The sequence below is a fragment of the Benincasa hispida genome, chromosome 2 (assembly GCF_027475165.1).
Source record: "Benincasa hispida cultivar pf3 chromosome 2, pf3_genome.v1.1, whole genome shotgun sequence".
Taxonomy (NCBI): domain Eukaryota; kingdom Viridiplantae; phylum Streptophyta; class Magnoliopsida; order Cucurbitales; family Cucurbitaceae; genus Benincasa; species Benincasa hispida.
In genome coordinates, this window is record NC_143479.1 from 32,061,478 (window position 1) to 32,082,207 (window position 20,730).

At 35.0% G+C, this 20,730-nt stretch overlaps 1 protein-coding gene across 1 annotated transcript; it reads left to right on the forward strand.

Annotated features, from left to right (window-relative positions):
• Nucleotides 1–634: 634 nt before the first annotated feature.
• CDC5 (cell division cycle 5) lies at nt 635–14,126 on the forward strand. The gene is made up of 4 exons (XM_039021144.2): nt 635–1,109; nt 1,349–3,073; nt 11,327–11,608; nt 12,811–14,126. The coding sequence occupies exons 1-4, from the start codon at nt 933–935 to the stop codon at nt 13,777–13,779; spliced, it is 3,153 nt and encodes a 1,050-aa protein (XP_038877072.1). The 5' UTR covers nt 635–932; the 3' UTR covers nt 13,780–14,126.
• Nucleotides 14,127–20,730: the final 6,604 nt, after the last annotated feature.

The following is a 20,730-nucleotide window of genomic DNA, read 5'->3' on the forward strand; positions in this document are numbered from 1 at the left end:
ATATAAGATACCTGAGATAGTGCCAATGTTCTATTCTTTCGGTTATGAAAGATCTGTATTTCTAGAACATACTGAGCATCACCCAAATCTTTCATTTGGAACTCTGTTGCTAACCATCTCTTTATGTCAGCAAGAAAACTTGTCTCATTTCCAATAAGCAAGATATCATCAATATATAGAACTAAGAATTCTACAGTTTTGTTAACTATCTTCTTGTATACACAAAGTTCGTCAAATTTTATGTTCTGTATATGAGTACTTTGTAGAGAATTTATTATGTTTTGAGAATGGAAAAAAATTGGAAGTTTTTTTGTTTTTATCTTAGAAAAGTCAAAAAAATATGTGTATAGTTAAAAATTAAAATCAATAATAGCAAAAAAGAAAAAAGACAAAATCAATTTCATTTACAAAAACAGTACCAGATATCCCAACCCAACTCTCCATCCAAACAGAGACAATAATTACCAACTCAACTCAACTCAACTCTGCACACCAAACACAGACAGACAATATAACTTTCCAGATAATTTAACTCTTCGAATAATAATTATAAGTCAACTCAATTCAATACTCCATTTTTATTGGTATCAAATGCCCCTAAATAAAGTGGTTTAGCCCGCCGAATGGCATTTTTGAAAATAATATTACAACTCTCTCTTTCATCTTCTTCTCAAAATCCCAGAACTCGCCTTTTCTTCTCATCCCCACTCTCTCCGCCATTTTCAGTCCCTCTCCACCGCCATCTCTCTCTCTCTCTTGCTCTCGCCGCTTCTCTTCCGTTCATCTTTACCTATCTCTCTCTCTCTCCTTCGATCTCCGGTCTGCTGCCGTTCGTCTTTCACTTAAGGCTTCTTCTTCGTCCGCCCTTCTCCTGCAAAACCCTAACATCCCCATACCTGGCTGAAGAGGGTAAATCTTAAAACTACAACAAAATGAGGATTATGATAAAAGGTGGTGTGTGGAAGAACACGGAAGATGAGATCCTTAAAGCTGCGGTTATGAAATATGGCAAAAACCAATGGGCTCGAATTTCGTCGCTTCTTGTTAGGAAATCTGCTAAGCAGTGCAAGGCTCGCTGGTATGAGTGGCTTGACCCCTCTATTAAAAAGGTACTTTTCCTTCTTCATTTTACGTGTTTTTCTTATAGATTGGTGTGATACTCGGGTTTCTTTTCAGATTAGTTGGATTTATCTTTTGAAGCTTGGTATGGTTTGATTATAATCGAATTGTTTAGGTCTTATGTTTTTGTTCTTTCATTTTCCTAGTTTTGCAATGTGGAAAGTCACCTCAATTTCTTTGTTGTGGTAGGTCGTTTGGACTGACCATTTGATTTCCATGATTACTTTAGACTGAGTGGACAAGAGAGGAGGATGAGAAACTACTCCATCTTGCTAAGCTCATGCCGACCCAGTGGAGAACTATTGCACCAATTGTCGGGCGTACTCCATCTCAGTGCCTCGAGCGGTATGAGAAGCTTCTTGATGCTGCTTGTGTTAAGGATGACAATTACGAACCAGGTGATGATCCAAGAAAATTGCGCCCTGGAGAAATTGACCCGAACCCAGAGTCAAAGCCTGCACGTCCCGATCCTGTTGATATGGATGAAGATGAAAAGGAAATGCTTTCTGAAGCACGAGCGAGGTTAGCAAATACTAGGGGAAAGAAGGCAAAAAGGAAAGCCCGAGAGAAACAACTTGAGGAGGCTAGAAGGCTTGCTTCGCTACAAAAAAGGAGAGAGCTAAAAGCTGCAGGGATTGATACTCGACAACGGAAGAGAAAGAGAAAAGGAATAGATTACAATGCTGAAATTCCGTTTGAGAAAAGGCCTCCTCCAGGATTTTTTGATGTTGGTGAGGAAGATAGACCAGTGGAACAGCCCAAGTTTCCAACAACAATTGAAGAACTTGAAGGCAAAAGAAGGATTGATGTAGAAGCTCAATTAAGAAAGCAAGATATTGCAAAGAATAAAATTGCTCAGAGACAAGATGCTCCATCAGCTGTACTGCAAGCAAATAAACTGAATGACCCAGAAATGGTGAGGAAAAGATCTAAGCTTATGCTGCCTGCACCTCAAATTTCAGACCATGAATTGGAGGAAATTGCAAAGATGGGATATGCAAGTGATCTTCTAGCTGGTAATGAAGAGCTTGCAGAGGGAAGTGGTGCTACACGAGCTCTGCTTGCAAATTATGCACAGACACCACGACAAGGAATGACACCTTTTCGAACTCCCCAAAGGACGCCGGCTGGGAAGGGTGATGCTATAATGATGGAGGCAGAAAACCTTGCTAGGCTGAGAGAATCTCAGACTCCATTATTGGGAGGAGAGAATCCGGAGCTGCATCCTTCAGATTTTTCAGGGGTCACCCCAAGGAAAAAGGAGATTCAAACACCAAATCCCATGTTAACACCCTCAGCAACTCCTGGTGGTGTTGGTCTCACACCTCGAAGTGGCATGACACCAGCTAGGGATGCTTACTCTTTTGGAATGACTCCAAAAGGGACACCTATTAGAGATGAGTTACATATCAATGAAGATATGGACGCACATGATAGTGCAAAACTTGAATCTCAAAGACAAGCTGATTTGAGAAGGAATCTTAGCCTAGGATTAGGCAATCTTCCACAGCCTAAGAATGAGTACCAGGTAGTTATGCAACCAATACCAGAGGACAAAGAAGAACCCGAGGAGATGATTGAAGAAGACATGTCTGATAGGATTGCTAGAGAACGAGCTGAGGAAGAAGCAAGGCAGCAGGCTTTGCTTAGGAAAAGATCAAAAGTGCTACAGAGGGAGCTTCCTCGGCCTCCTATTGCTTCTTTGGAACTTATTAGAAATTCTTTGATGAGAGCTGATGGAGACAAGAGTTCATTTGTTCCACCTACCCCTATCGAGCAGGCTGATGAAATGATAAGAAAGGAACTTCTTGCTTTGTTAGAGCATGATAATGCAAAGTACCCAATTGATGAAAAGGTCAACAAGGAGAAAAAGAAAGGTTCCAAGCGCATTGGAAATGGACCTACTGCAGCCATCCCCACAATAGATGATTTTGAAGAAACTGAGATGGAAGAGGTAAACTTTTCCCAACCTTTGTTTGATGTTTAATTTGCAATCTTGTTGCCATCATATCTTCGTTTAGAGCAACCAGTTGTGTCATTCTTTGTTTTGTTTTTGAGGAGCTTGCGTGATTGGAGTTGTTTTCTTTGAGATTCTAAAATTTGATCTGTTATGCACATATACAATTGAATTTATTTATTTTTTCTTTTCTTGTTAACAAACCTGTAGAAGGCCAAATAAAATATATTAATAATTGAGCATAGCTCCCTTAAGAATAAATCCCTATTATTCATGCTCATGTCATTAGATTAGTTACTTCTAATATTGGATTCTGGTTATTGGGCGTAGCCACTAGTGGTAGCTGATGGTCTTAGCTCTTCTTTCAGTATTTTTGCCCAAGTATATCTAATAGTGCTATGAAGAGCGGTAGTTTTAGAAGGTTTGGATGGTAGGGTGTTGTTGATGGCAATTCGTGGAGGAAGCTGAGATATGTGAGTACAAATTTGTTGTGTCAGTGTTGGCTCTAGTGATGGTGGTACTGTGGTCGTTACCAGTTACAGCTTTTGGGTGTTTAAACTGTCAGCGTTGGTGTATTAAATAGTACAGTGATGTGCAATACAACCCATTTCTAGCCTGTTTGTATCTTGCGCTCTGTTCTATAGGTTCTAAAAATTTATATTCGAATAGGCTGGAGAATTACTAGTAGGGAGTTAAAATGTTTCTGTTTTTCTTCATTGTTCATGGAAGTAAAGTTTATATAATTGAAGAAAAACTATCACACAGTCGATGCCAAATTAGTTGTTTAATTTTTTTGTCCGAGGGGTGAATAATTGTTTAATATTAATTAGAGTTCAGTATATATTTTTAGTATCAATTTTGAGTTTTTAGACTATAATTAAGTTCTTTTTAACTTTAATTAATCGATCAAGTAGGCCTTGAGAATTGTTCAACTTCCTTAACTCCTTGACCAAGAGGTCAGAGGTCATTTCACTTTTATTTGGTTAATTTCCTCTTTTAGTTCCCCAACACACGGGCTTGGGGAGATTCAAGCCTCTAATCTTTAGATCGAGAGCAAAACTATTAACCAGCGAACTATTCTAGATCAACTTGCTAAAGTTAATAAAAACTTGAAGTTGATACTAAAATGTATACTGAAGTCTAATTAAATTTAACTAGCATGAATTTATTTTTAACTAAGTAAAATAGGTTAAATTACATGTTTAGTCCTTGAACTTTGAGGTTTGTATCTATTTGGTCCTTAAACTTTCAAAATTGTCCAATAGATCCTTGAACTTTCAATTTTTTGTCTAATAGGTACCTGACAAATTCAAAATTTCTAAAGATTAATTTATCTATTAGATATTAATTAGAATTTTATCTTATGGAACTCTAAGCATTCAATTTTGTGTCTGATTTGTGAACTTTAAAAAATTTGGAAGTTTATGGAACAAATTTGATTTTGAAAGTTCAGGGACCAAATAGACACATCTCAAAGTTTAGGCCTATGCTAAGAATAAATTAACTTATAAAAAAGTGTGGGTAACGAATACTAATATGATGTATTAATAAGAGGTAGTCATAAAAATTAGTTTGTACTGTACACTATATTTGCTTGATTAATTTGTTAAATAAAACCAATATCTAGGGTTCAGTTTGATAACCATTTATTTGTTGGTTTTTGGTGTTTGAAAATTAGACTTAGTAACACTAGTTATTGTGAAAACTAAAATATGTAGCTTTTAGAAACTTGTTTTTGTTTTTGAAATTCGGCAAAGGATCCTAATGTTTACTTAGCAAATATGAAAGGTATGGTAATGAAATTGTGAAAAAACAATAACAGGTTTTTAAAACAAAAGATCAAATGGTTATCAAATTGGGTTTAAGTGATAGATTCTTTTTTGTTCACTATTGTTCATCCCGTAGGAACAAAAATTCTATGTGTAGGGTAATATGAAACCTTAATATTTTCTTTAAAATGTACCTTGAATAATTATAACCTGCGTTTGGAAGCTAAAGGTTGTCAAAATTATTAAAAGCTGACTTAATTAATATCATTCTAAAATCTAAATGATGTCTTACATAAAAGGAAATTTATAGTGAAGAATGCTTATGCTTTTAAAAGCTATAATATGAAGTTCGCTTTTCTGCACTCTCAAAATTTGTTGTTTGTCCCTGATATTTTCTTTCTGTTTCCATCAATATTTTCAAATTTATAGTGAATATGCTTCTTTTCTTCTCTTTGCTTCTCTCTTCCCTTTGTTTCTTTTATTCTTTTTTTGTTTTACGTTTTTTTGTTGATGGCTCAAATCTGACCAAACCCGACCAGTCAATTGTATGGATGGTCGATTGGCGATACCAACTCTTAAAAAACATTCTAAACTGACCGACTGATCTGATATGTTGACACTCGGTGCCGATTTTAGCCCAAAGTCGACTTCAACCAACCGATGATCACCTCTAGTTTGTAAGAGTTTGGAGAGATTGATGAGAAACTTTTTGTGGGAAAGGGTTGAGGGGGGTGGTGGTTCACATTTAGTTAAATGGAACGTGGCTCTTAAGCTTGTTACCCGGGTCAATTTGGTATTGGGAGTTTGAGATTACATAATGAGGCTTTTATGGCCAAATAGTTGTGGCATTCTGTCTCTGAGTCTAATGTGACGTGGTTTAGAGTGATAGTGTGTAGGTTTAGCCCTCACCCTTTTAAGTTCTCTTTGAGTGGGGAGTCGAGGAGCCTCCAAAAATCCCTCTTAAATGCCATTTCTTTGGGTTTTCCCTCCTTTTCTCAATTGACCACTTGTTTTCTGGGGGATGGCTTAGACACTTCTTTTTAGGAGGATGAGGATCGGTGGGTGGGAGACAAACCTTTGTGTGACTTACTTCCTCGTTTCTACTTTCTTTCGGATAAGAAATTGCATCAGATCTACTTCAATTTCTTTGGGCTTTCATTGGCTTTTGTCCAATAGAGAGGCAATTGAGGTGGCATATATATATATATATATTGATAAGAAACAAATTTCATTGATCTATGAAATTTACAAGAAAGAACGAAAAAGCCAAAGGAGTTATATAAGAGATCTCCAATTGGGCAAGAGGGAAGAAAAAGGTGTATGATTTAAAGAAGATACTAGGGGTGTTCAAAAAACCCGGTAACCCGACCAACCCGGACTACCCAACCCAAACCGCAAGGGTTGGGTCGAGTTAGATTTTATTTTGGGTTAGGTTGGGTTAAAAAATATTAAATTCGGGTTGGGTCTCGGGTTACCCCGTTTCAGGGTTGACCCGACCCGACCCGAACATATATATAAATAAAAGTTAAAAAAAAGTCAATTTTTTTTTTTTTTTAAAAAAAAGAACCGGTGACCCAACCTGGCTCAACCCGGAAATTTTGGGTTGGGTTGGGTTGACCCTCCAAAAAAGAACTAATAGGGTTCATTATTAGCCAACCCGAATTTTTGGGTTGGTCCACAAAAATCTTCCAACCCGGCCCAACCCGGACTATGTACACCCCTAGAAGATACATTTGCACCAACTCATAGCATGAAAGATAATGAGTTCTCAGAAAAAGCAAACAAAAGAGCTTTCCTTGTCATTGAAAAGATGGTTGTTCCTGGCCTTCCAAGTGAGTGAAATCAGAGGGAGAGAGGAAATGTGAGAGAAATTGAGTAAAACCAATTTAATTTTTACATTTATGAGAGTTTGAGGTTTAATTCTAACATCTATCATAGTTTCAGAGTTTGATTCTTAAATTTCTCATAGTTTTGGGGTTTAATTCTTACCCTTGAAAGTTTAAGGGTACAACTTTTATACTTTTGGAAGTTTAAGGGTTTAACTTTTACAATTGAAAGTTTAGAGGTACAATTGTTACCACCACCCCAATTGTTATCACCACCATCCTTGGGGTGTGGTTTTTGCAATTTGCCCTTTTTAAAAGTTTAAGTTGGCTGCACTTGAGGTTTTAGTTTTCTCTTCTTCTGGAAGATAAAAATTCCATAAAATGTCAGATTTTTGCTCGGCGGGTTCTTATAGGGAGAGTCAATACTTGGGATTGTGTCTAAAGCCATTCCTCTTTCGTCGTGCTTTGCAATGGTGCATTCGTTGTACCGCATGCTGAGGATCTGAATCATTTGGTGGGAGCATAATAGTAGAATTTTTAGGGATATGGAGAAATTTAGAGAGGAGATTTTTGGACTTGGTAAGGTTTAATCAGTATTTTCAAAGCGCAAGGTGCACCTCAAGGCGACACGTCCCTTGATTGCCTCAAGGCGAGAGGCGACAAAAATGCGACGCCCGAACAAAGCGAGGTGCAATTAATAAATAAATAAATATATAATATATATAGAAGAAGAACATAAGTTTATATACAAATGTTAAAGCCTCAAAGATTAATAATAGTAATCTAATAAATAAAAATGAACAAAATTCTAAAAGTAAAAGTTCAAGACATGATCAAACGTCAAATTCAATATCATCCCCATCTAAATCTAAGGTTTCATCCATTGCTCCCCCTTGGCCATTGTCCTCAATGTCTAATTCCTCTTCATCGTCGCATCATCTTCATCACTAAACACTTGTATAGTTGGTGTTTGCTTTCGAACTCTAAAAGTGGAGGTAGAGGCAGCTGACTTTCCTTTTGATGGGTTCTGTAACTAGCACGAGCTACATCTCCCCATGTGAGGTCGCCATCATAAAAAACTAGCTCATTGTCAACTTCAGCTTCATTATTTTCTTCATCCAATGTTCCGACCAACCATTCATTACTCACGTCTATGTGATCTAAGGAGATTGGATCAAGTTGATCCTTTAAATCAAAACACTCTTTAAGTGCTTGATTATACTTTATATAAAGCGCTTCTGTTCCAACTTGTTCCTCTTTTTCTTATGAATCTACAAATTATTAACCATTATGGAATTAGAAGTTTGTTTTAAAATTTAAATTAATAATGTAGAAAACAAAATGATCACTTACATGTTCAAAAATACTCCAATTGCACTCACACCCAGAAGTGTTGCACGTTAGGTTAAGGACTCTCATGGCTAACTTTTGTAAAATTGGAGTACTACCACCATAAAGAGCCCACCATGATGCTGTTCGCACGTTTGACATGATTTAGAAGAAATAACATACTTATATACACATACACTATTAACGTAGTAGGGAATGTGAGTCCTTACCTGACGTCTTAACTTTTCTTGTGTTGATTGCTAAGTCAATGCCGAACATGCTTTTAGCTTCAGAATATAACTCTAATTCCACCGTGCATCGATTTTGATCACTAGTAGATGGTATCAATCTTTGTACAACTTTAAGAAGACCACTCATGACTTCAACATCTTGAGTAATTCTATCTTTGTGGTCATAAAAAAGTGATGGATCCAAATAATAACCAACAGTATGTAATGGTCGATGAAGTTGACAATCACATCTTCTATCAATGATTTCCCAAATTGGCATGTACTTCATCTCATTATCATTAAACCCACTCTTAATGGCCTCTTTTGCCCTATCCATCGCCTCATAGATATATCCCATTGCAGGTTTATTACCATCAACAAGTCTAAGTACTCGAACTAATGGTCTGGATGCCTTTAAAGTGTAGACCACTGAGTTCCAAAAGGATGACATCAAACGGTGTCGGCTGCTCTCTTTCCCCTTAGATCTTTTGTCCATTTGGAAGTCGTCCATTTCTTAGGAATAAACATCTTTCTCAAGTTCACTTTATTCCTATGGATACTTGGGAGGGTCAAACATACTTTTTCCAAGAGTTCAAATACTTTTTCTCCAGTTTTGATGCATGAAGATGCATCAATCGATTCCAAAAACAATGTCCCCGCAGCAGAATGCACTAAAAAATTTATCAAGGTTCGATCTCTTCTATCAGTCAACCCATCAGACATCAAAGAACAACCATTTTTTTTCCATTCAACCTCATGGTTGCTCATTAAATTTTTTGTATGTTCTACTTCCTTTTTTAAGCATATCACTCTAGCCTTGTGATAAAAAGGAGGTACCAACCTAGGTCCAAATTGTCCTATGGCTTCAATCATTATTTGAAAACTTTTCAACCGAATTGTATTCAAGGGAATACCTGCTTGATAAATCCAACGTTTAATAAATTGAACTGTAGCATCTCTCCCTTCTTTGTTGTATTTTTTGGTGATGGTTGATTGCTTTAGCTTCTTTAATCTATTTCGCTCATCAACTACCTTGGCTGGATTTGGATATACAAATGTATCCATTGCTCCTTTAGTTTGTGGTGGATGTGCTTGCAGTTGTGATTGTGATTGAATTGCTCGTTTTTTAGATGTTCCGGTACTTGATCCACATCCACCAACTTTCATCTCATCCTCCATCTCATCTCTATCAATTATATTCAAATCATAAGCACCACCATAGTTGGGGGGGGGGGCATTGCTTTCCTCCCTCTTTGCTTTTGTCTTCATTTGGTACTCTTTCAATTCCTCTATTACATTGGTAGGGCACTTCAAGCATGCTTTAACATTTCGGTTTCCATCCACTAAGTGTTGTGTTGCCCGACAAATGCCACCCTTTGTGATTTTTCCACAAAACATACATTTACATGTGTTCGTATCTTTTTTGTTTTCTAAGATGACATATTGCCAATCGGGGTGTTTTCGTTTTTTCTCTCCTTCTCCCATCCTATTATAAAACAATGAAAATAAACCAAAAAACTTAAAAAAAAGGAAGATGCCTATTTTATAAATGTTTCCACTCAAAATTGAATAAAAACTTAAAAGTATACCGAAAAAAGAAAAAAAAGACTAATCTTTTTAAAAACAAGTTGAATATGAAAAACAAGTAGTATACTGAAACAACAAAAATGAAAAAATCGGAAAAAAAACAAGTTGGAAAAAAAAAGTATATTGAAAAAAACTGATCTCGTTCAAAAGAAAGTTAAATATGAAAATAAAAAAAAACAGAAGAAAAAGCATACAAAACAGCATACTGAAAGTCTGGAAAAAAAAATAGTATACTGAGAAAACGAAAATGAAAAAATCGAAAAAAAACAAGTTGAAAAAAAAAAGAAAGTTGAATATGAAAAACAAAAAAGAAAAAAAAGCATACGAAAACTGAAAAAACAAGTCTGGAAAAAAAAAACTTAAACATGAAAAACTACACTACAATAGAAAGAAAAAAGAACTAAAGAGCCTTTACTTTTTTTTTTTTTTTAAGTGAAACTACTCGGAATCTGCTGAGAAGATCTACAGTGGAGAAAAAAAAAACTAACCTTTTTTATTGCTTTTTGCTTTTTCTACCCTTCAAAATTGCAGCCGAAGAACATGAATGGAAAAGTTGTTGAAAACGTTTCCCTTTTTTTGGAAGAATCTCAGAATATTAGGATAAGGAGAACTTTAAACTTGGAAGATTAAAAAATCAAACCAAACGTGGAGAATAGGAAGAGACAATCACGTTTTTCTATATTGATTTTTGCTTTTTCGTATATAGCTGGCTGTATATTTTAATATTAGGTTGCATGGATTTGGTGGGCCTCTTTTACGTGGGCTTACGTTTATAATTAAAAAAAAAAAAAAGAAAGAAGAATTTCACCCAGGCACATGCCTTGGCCAAGGTTCAAGGCGAGCACCTCCTTCAATCTGCACGCCTCAGTGCCACATGAGGCGTAGAGGGCTCCGGTTGCCTTGCCTCTCGCCTCAGGCACGCGCCCGGAGTCGCCTCAATAACACTGGGTTTAATGCTTTCATTTGGGTGCTGTCAAGTTCTTTATGTAGTTAGTTTTGGACTTTGGTCTTTTGAGGACTTGTTTTTTTGTTTGCCTTTTGAATCCTTTCAATTTTTCTCTATGAATGCTCAGTTTCTTATCCCCCCACCCCAAAAAGAAGAGGGAAAAGAAAAGAAAAATAAAGTTCCATAAAATCCCTCATGTGTGGTTTTTGCTGTGTGATATGCACCTTTGTGCCAGCAGCTTAAAAGATTTCCTGATTTTTACTCGTCGACTCTAAATTTTGAGAAGTAGCCTGATTGATCCTACTCTTGTCGTTTATGTGGTTTTGAAAGAGTTAAGTCTTATTTATTTGTATTTTTTTTTTGTGTGTGTGTGTGTTGGGGGGGGGTAATGAAGGGGGAATCACTGGTTGTAATTGACCATTTCTATGAAAATCTTGTGATTGCATTTCATTGATTCTTAATTTTCTAATATAGTGAAGTAGTTTCCTTCTATCTATCTGATGTTTGTTTTTCCCTCTATTTATTTGTACACGAGCATTTAGTAAGTATGTTCTTTGAAACAGGCCGATTATTTGATAAAGGAAGAGGCCCGGTATCTGTGTGCTGCAATGGGGCATGAAAATGAATCCTTAGATGAATTTGTGGAAGCGCACAAAACCTGCTTGAATGATCTTATGTACTTCCCCACTAGGAATGCTTATGGACTTTCAAGCGTTGCTGGAAACCATGAGAAATTAGCCGCCTTGCAGGATGAATTTGAGTATGTTAAGAAGAAAATGGATGATGATACTGAGAAGGCTGTCCGGTTGGAGAAGAAGGTTAAAGTTCTCACACATGGCTATGAGGTATGGATGTTGGAATTCTCACGTTTATGGTATCATACTTTATCTGTTTTGTTTGGTTTAATTTAATTCTTTATCTTGTTCACTATTTATTATTAATTTTTTGTCCTTGCTGGAAAATATTTTCCGGTCCAATTGGCACATATGTTTATCAAGTCTAATATTTCTTGGCCATTTGTTTTATTTTCATAATCTGAATTGTGTAGCCAGATACTTTGTGCTGGAATATGCATTGCCTTGAGTTAAATTACAAATTTAGTTTCTATAGTTTAGAAAAAGTTAAATTCAGTCTCTATGATTTACAATTAGAATTTGGTTCCTCTGATTTGATAAAATTCTCCAAAATAGTTGCTATGGTAGGGACTATTTATGAAAGGTTTATCAAACCAGGGACTATTTATGAGGTTTTATCAAACAAGGACTATTTATGAGGTTTTATCAAACAAGGACTAAATTCTAACTTTTAAATAGGGGCTAAATTCTAACCTTTTCCAAACCATAGGGACCAAATTTGTAATTTAACCATTTCTCATAAGAGAACGTTAATGTTTTTGAGTTATCTTGCAATTACTCTTTCTTTTGTAAATATATCGATGTCATGCCTCGATATATTCTAAATCTCATATTATTATGCTTTATAAAATGTTTATAGAACCATTTTTTATTTCTATCAAACATTGTGGGAACTGGTAATAGTCTATAAATAGCCAAAAAGGGAGTAGGTTCTGAATCCTTCATCGAGAAACCATGGGGGAATAGAGAAAAACTCAATTTTGTAAAATAAAAATGGAATACTCTTTGACGGAGGTCCAGATGAATGCAAAAGAATGATTTTATTTCCAAATGCTTTGATATTTCTATTTTTGCCTTTTATTCTCTTCTTTCATAGGGCTTCCATCCAGATCTCCCTTTAAGTTGGTAAAAAATGATATACAGCCCAAAGCGATCCTGTTTAGAAGTAGTGAAATATGAGAGAAGCCTTCTCACAATAGAAAGTCTACACTTTGTTGACTTCGAATTCTTGTTCTCATTTTTAGCTTTTCCATCTTTTATAAAAAGTTTGTTTCTTGATTCTTTTAGTAGAACATAATATTTCATTGGAAAAAAAAAAGAAAAAGAAAGAATGCACGGACATCCAATTTGTTATTTGTTTTCAACACCTTATGAAACTCGGAAGTGTAATTTGTTATTTGTTTACATTTCAGACACGGTCAAAACAAAGCCTTTGGCCGCAAATTGAGGCCACTTTCAAGCAGATAGACACTGCAGCAACAGAGCTGGAGTGCTTTCAAGCTCTTCAAAAGCAAGAGATATCAGCTGCTTCACACAGGATTAGTGGTATCTGGGAGGAGGTTCAAAAACAAAAAGATCTGGAGAGAACTTTGCAGCTACGTTATGGAAGCCTTATGGGAGACTTGGAAAAGATGCAGAAAATCATGGTTGATCGTAGGGCACAGGCACAAAAGGAAGAAGAAATTGTTGCAGAGAGTCACGCTCTTCAGTTGGCTGAGGCTGAGGCTGAGGCTGTGGCTGAGGCTGAGGCTGAGGCCGAGGCTAATCAAACTGTTGGAGAAAAGGCTGATAGATCTGAACCCATGTCTGCATCAGTAGCAGTTGATAGTGAAAATTCTGTACCTGTTACCTCAACCTCCAATGAATTAATGGGTGAACAACCGAACTCGTCCGTGGGACATGAACATGAAACTTCTAATGCCATGGATATCAACACAGAAAAAGATAGCGTAGCGATGAGCTCAGATATTGTTTTATCTGATAACAAACTACCTTCTGCAGTGGAAGAGAATGCATCACTGCCTGACAATGGCTTTGAAGATTCTAACAGAAGTCAAACCATTGATGTTCCTTCTCAAGAGCCATTGGACCCTGCTGCAAATGGCACTCCAGATGTGACCATTACGGTGGAAAATAAGATCAGTAACGATTTGGTTGATGGTGCAGCTATTGAAAATGCTAAATGTAGTACTGATATTGATGTTGTCGAGGAAGTCAAAGATGTCGAAACTCAGCAGCCTGTGATTGAAACTGAAAACTCAGATCATTCAACTAATCTGGATTCTGCTGCACCTGCATCTTCTAACGAGGATGGCCCTGTGAATGATGGTAATGGGGAACTCCCTCGTGGCGAAGGGGAAGCAACAGAATCGAATGTCTAGATAATGTAGAGATGATTCAGGTTGTTCTGCGGCTTGTTTTTCGGGTGGGATAAGAGAGAGAGAGAGAGAGAGAGAGACGATTCCATGAAATAGTGGTACAGATTTCATGTAAGAAGAGGAGGGGTTGAGATCTGAATTCCCATTTAGAAGGCGGCTTCTTCTTGGAAGTGTATCTCTAAAGGCAGAGATTGATGTGCTGGAACAACCCCTTAGGATGAGGCACAAGATTTGTATTGCTTTCTTTTTGTAGGATTTTCTTTTATGAAATATTTTATTAAAGCTTCATATGGAAGAGTATTGATGACATTTTACTTGTTAATTTCTATCATACTGTTCCTCATTCAACACATCATATGAGTTCTGTGGCTTACTAAAAAAAAGTTGAGTCTATATTATTATTGGTTTGTTTTATTTTATTTTACTTTTTCCAAGAGTTTAATTTCATGGATTATCCAAGTTTTGAAGGTATTTTTTTCTAAAATTTATGAAGAGATAAATTAGTGTCGTGTCTGTTTAAGTAGAGTTTTTAGTAAATAAGGTATCTTTACCAATTTAAACGTCAGAAAAAAGCAAACACTAATATTAATAGAAAGCCAAAGAAGAAATTAAAAAGGAAATAATATGAAAAAAGCCTCATTAATAAGTGAAAGAAGAAGCTTTTGATCCATGTATAACTGAAAATTCTATTTGAAAATGTTTCTTTATCTTCTCAATTTTCAGCCTACGTCAATATATTTTTCAGCCTCTATATATATATATATATATGAATAATCAGTTATATAGTAGTAATTACGCTATCATTGAAAAAAATAGTAAGATATCATGTGAGTCCAACTTTTTGAAATCCTAAAATGCCCTTATTGTCTCTTTTAATTGTAGTGTAATTAATTCGACATCTGCATTAATGAGATTGTAATTAATTGCTCAACTATATATCCCAACAGACTTTCAACGACAACTAACATCATTATTTCAAGCAGATAATTTTTCATAAATCTTGTGATTTAAAAGTTGTTTTGAATTTCTGTATCAAATTTAATAGTTAGTTTGAATATTCTGAAGGAACTCTTAAACAAGAGAACCAACGAGCGGAAGCAGATCATTCCAAATCTCATTATGAAAGAACATCAACATTTACAATCTAACACATAACAGTTATGCATCAAGTCTAAATTACAGCATGCTTCATGAAATTAACACTAAGAGATCGAATGAACATACCCTTGAACAACTTTTCTTCTTGTATCACTCGATCAAACTTAGCAATGCGTTCAACTGCACGAACTCAACGCGAACGAACCAGCAAACTGCACGAACTGGTAGAATCTCGAACATAATCAAGTAACACCCGACCTTCGACTCTCGACCCTCGAACAGCAACTTGACACTACCATGAGGCTTCCTTGGTATTCTTGGTGTGAGAATCCAGGAGGTGTGGGTTCTGTATGGATTTGGTAGAAGGAAGTAGGAACTAAACGATTGTGTAGACGATCGAGTAAGTGGGAGAATACTGAGGTCTATCGTATAGACTTGGGTACTCAATCGTTAAGTAGTGAGTGATTATCGTGTAGTATACTCTTTCTTTGATCGTTTTCTCTCTCAAGGCTATCGCATAACTTTTTTTTTTATGCGCGTTAGATAATGAGAAAATGACAACAATTTTCATTTTATCCATCAATTGCCAAAAACTGATTATAATTTCCCACTCATTCAGTTATTAGGAGAAAAAATCGAAAGAACAATTATCTCATAATTGATTTAATTATAAATAAATATATTAACTAATTTATCATATTATATTTATAACCTATAGTTTTAATATTACATCATATGTAATATATAAACCATAGTTCTTTTTCTCCTTTATGCCATTTAATATAAATTCCTCCAATTAATGTATCTAATACATCAAACCAATTATATCACATATAATTGAATCAATTTAATTATATCATATATAATCAAATTTCTTCAACATGAATCCATTGAGTTACCAAGGGGACCTTATGGACCTGTAGCTTGAAGCTCCAACGGTATGTGAATAACTGACTAAACTCTTTAATCACGATATCCACCATCCATTAACTTCTAGCCATTCTATTAAAGACCGACAACTGCACTCTTCGAACTATAGATATTTTTCTGTGTCCATCGAATATAACCAATCAACAGTATGATGATCCTTCATAAATCGTTCGTAAGTACAGTTGAACCAATTTACTGTTTTGCCCCTGTAGTTACATATAACTCCTTAAGTACCATTGATTCATCTAATGAATAATACGTCATAGTCCTACTATGAGTAAACCCTTCTTGGGCAAAGAGAAGGTGTGGCGCCACATTGTTCAAGCCCCAGAATCAGCTCTTAAGGAAGCAATTTATATACTTACCTGTTCTTCAGGGAAGAGTGAATTCCGTCTTGTGTAGCTGAGTTCCCAGCTCCTCAATTAGACGAATCCCCAAAGTGGTAGGTTTGAGTCGATGATCTGGCTATTTGCACCCATACAAATCAAAGGACTGCCCTCATGAGCAGGAGTTCCCAACTCACTCAGGATTAAGGTCATGTTACCTATGGTCATCCTAGTGAAATGAAGTCTCTGTCATGAACGATGTTATTTAATGAGACTAAACATTTTGTGGTCTGGTCTTATACAAACTCCTTTGTATAGAGTATCTCCGCTCGCATGTCTAATAGACGAATGGTCAGGATCAGACCATTTGTAGCACTTTACAACACTTGTAACATCTACAAAGCGGGCCACACTCGTAGCGTCACCAGGATAAGGTTTCTCTCCTTTATCCATATGCTACAGATTATTTAGGTTATCACTTAAAACACAATCCATTTGTATGTCTCCACATAAATGCTTATGTTACAACGATAACTAGGAATCTTAGTTTATTGGTTTGTGGTTAATGCAACTAAAATATCTCATATTTCATAGATAAAAGTGAATAAAATATCTCATATTATAAATCACCAAATGTTTGTTCATACAAATGTTTACAAACTACAGAACCTACGAGATTTAAGGTATCAACCCTAACATATTCAATCTTCTACAACAACTAATTTTCAAATCTTGGTTTGAAATTTAAAATATCATATTATCTTATTTTTAAATTATTTTTATGATATCTTATTTTGGATTCTTAAACCTTATATTATATTAGTTCTCCTAACTAACTTTTTATATTTATAGTAGATTTTCTCTTAATCATAATTAAACTGTTTTATAAATTATTTTTATGATTATTATTATAAATTTGTTTTAAACGTGGAATATAAAAAAAAATCATCTCATTTTTATTAATTAGTCTTTTTTTATTTTAGTTTGAATCATATTATTTTTTGTTTTAATGATTCCAATGGAAAGAATAGCAAAATAGAAATTTCATCAAATTTATAGCAAATATAGTATCACACGTATTGTCATTTTTCTTTAACCCTAAAATGTCTTCATCTCGATTTTCAATTAGACTGCAACTAATTCTGCCATTTGTGGATCTTTCATAAAATCTTGATTTTCTCCTTTATTATCTCTCTACACTTTTCGATTTTAAAAATCAAATGTAATCCTTTTTAAAAATTGAATGTAATTTTTTTTTTCAATTATCATATTTGATCTTATCTTCAATTTCAAATTTTATTTTATCTAATTTTTCAATTTTCGTCTTTTTCTTTTTGATTTTATTTTTTGTTCTTAATTGACAACAAGCTTACTTTGGAGGCTTGACTTAAACGATCAAATCCACGTGCAGGATGAAAGACTTGACTTAATCGACCACGACCGATACTTTAAGTTGCAAAGTCTCTTCTTTCCAAAGTGTTTTCTATCGAGTCACTGTAAAAATGTAGGCCAAGCATATAGATTGTGTTGGTATTAACCTGGTTGCCTTGGGGGTCTTATACCCACCTTGACCTATTCGATCAAAGAAGGATGTACCATCGTCGAACATTGTTTGTTTCTTTTCTACTCATGAGATCTCCACGATTGACATCAACGCCACATCATGATTGATTAGTAATTTCAATTGACAATTTTTAATTGTGATTTTCATCCTCCAATCTAAATCGGCTTCTTTCTTCATGAATCTAATTATTTAGACAAAGTTTTTATCAATCAAACCCTCACTTTTTAAACTAATATTTTAGTCTAGAACTAAGAAAAAGTATTATTATAGAATTTTGGGTAAGATCAAAAGCGATATAGATGATTTGGTTAGGTGGTTTTCAATTACAATGTTTTTAAGTTTATTGTATTTGTTGGGCGGAGGTTGGAAACTCATTACACTGTATTTGTAAGTCACATAAATATCTCATCTATTGCAAAAAAACTTTCAAAAGATCTTTGATGACTACAAAATCATCGTCAGAATTATAGTGTAATTAATTTTTAACTAAAAAATGCCCCCATCTAGATTTTCAGTTACACTACAACTAATTTTGGCATTTGCATATTTTTTTAGCACAAATCCTTATTTTCTCCTAAATTATCTCTCTACACTTTCGAACTTTAAAAATCGAATGTAAGCTTTTTTAAAAATGGAATATAATTTTTTTTTTTCAAATATCATGTTTGATCTTATCTTCAATTTCAAATTTTTAATTTTATCTAATTTTTCAATTTTCATCTATTTCTTACTGATTTTATTTTTTGTTCTCAATTGACGACAAGTCTAATTTAGAGGCTTGACTTAACCAATCAAATCCATTGGTGCATAGATGAAAAACTCGACTTAATCGACCAAGAGTTCAAGTCCCAAAGTATCTTCTTTCCAAAGTGATTCCTATCGAACCATTGTGAAAAGGTATGCTACGCATATGGAAGATGTTGACATTAACCAGTGTGCTTTGGAGGATTCTATTCATGATCGCACCATTGTTGGCGGAGGAACCGATTTTGGAGAGAAAAATGGCGGCAACTTGGTTGGTAAAAAGGTCAGTGCAGTGCTAGAGTATAACCAATTGATAGTATGTAGATGTTTGTTTTGATTACAATGTAATTACAAATATTTCTTAATAAGTCTTTTGCAATTTTATTTGTATGGCTGGGTAGCTTAGACTTTTATAAATTCGTTTATATTTTATTTTAAAGTTCTTTTGCTATTTTTATGAATGAAATGATGATTTGCTATTTTTACAAATGAAAAGTTAAAAGTCTCTTATTCTTCTCGTTAATCTTTTTTTTATGTGTTATCTTATACTAGAATTACTACTATATTACAAATGAATGTTAAAAGTTGATTTCTAGACTTATATTTTTTATATGTTATCATTACTTTTTGCAAACCACTTTCATTTATGACAAGTTATCCAATAACATAGACGAAACTCAAAACACAATATAAATTGCAGAGAGGACAAAACAAGTAGAAGTTTATGTCTCACGTAATATTAGTTTTGCAATATTTGGATCTTTAATCCGGTTCATACAAAAATACAATTGCTCATGTAAATGTGTTCTAGATTATAGATGAAAAATCTTTGATTAAAAAGTATCAAAAGAGAACTCTCAAGCCTAAATCAAGAACTTGATGGGCTGAAGATAGACATGCTTGTTGGTGTCAATCATGAACAAATTATGAACTTAATGAAGAAAATCGGAAACGAGATTTCCATAGCAGCGGAAGAAAGATTATTCCAAATTACAATCATGAATGAACAATATATTTACAGTCGACTTCAAACATAAACGGTTATACAATTCATACATAAATTATAGCATGAAAAACTACAAATGCTCAAAGAGAACTATACAAATATTTGCAGATGCGTCTCTACGCTCCATTGCATGACCGCTCGAACAACAGCAACCTCGAACGCTCGATCTACACGACCACAACACAACACATACTCTTCGCACTCATCCTCAACGATCACTTCGGTCACGAACTCCTCCGCAACACGAACAACCTCTACAACACAACGAATGGCCTCCAGAAAACCTCGACGGTGTCGAGTTGAGTTTGACACCACCAACAAGGCTACCTTGGTATTCTCGGTGTGAGAATCCAGAGGGTGGGCTCTGTTCGGATTTGGAATGAAGTAGACAAAGGAGGAAACACCGATCGCGTACACGATTGGGCAAGTGGGAGATGGCAGAGACCTATCGTATAGGTCGATGCTCAATCATTTAGATAAAGCTAAGCGATCGTCTAGCAAAAGCTATGCGATCATTTAGCTCATCACTTTGATCGGTCTCGCCTACAGACTCTACATGATTGTTTATTTTGGGCAAGCGCTCGTCTAGCAAAACTATGCGATCGTTTAGTAAATACTGCACGATCGTTTAGCTCGCCACTGCACGATCGTGTAACTTGCCCAATCGTCGTTTAGTAAATTCGTATTTACTTGACGACTACGTGAATTTCTTTTTTGTCGAGAGAGAAAACTCAAAATCCTTTTCAATCGTTTTGTTAAAAACTTCTTAAAATTAGGAAAACCATTTTCCTTTTAAACTCACGTTTACCATGAATCCAACAACCACCCACTAACTTGGTTATTAAAGAAAAAGAATTAATTATCCAATAATTAATATATTATAAATATAAATGATAACCAACTTATCATACTATATTTATAACCTATAGTTTTAGTATTTCATCTCATGAAACATATAAACCATAGTTCTTTTTCTATTCCATGGTACTTAATGTAAATCTCATTTATATCAATCCTCCACTAGATGTATCTCATATCAAACCGATCATATCATATATAATCAAAATACTTTATGACAATTCGAACATTTCAAATCAACACCAAGAATTGATCCTCAACTGAATCCATTGAGCTACCAAAGGGACCTCATGGACCTGTAGCTCGAAGCTCTAACGGTACGTGAATAACTGACTGAACTCTTTAGTCACGAGATCTACCATTCGTTAGCTGCCAGACACTCCACTAAAGATCGATAACTGAACTCTTCTTACTACAGATATATTATA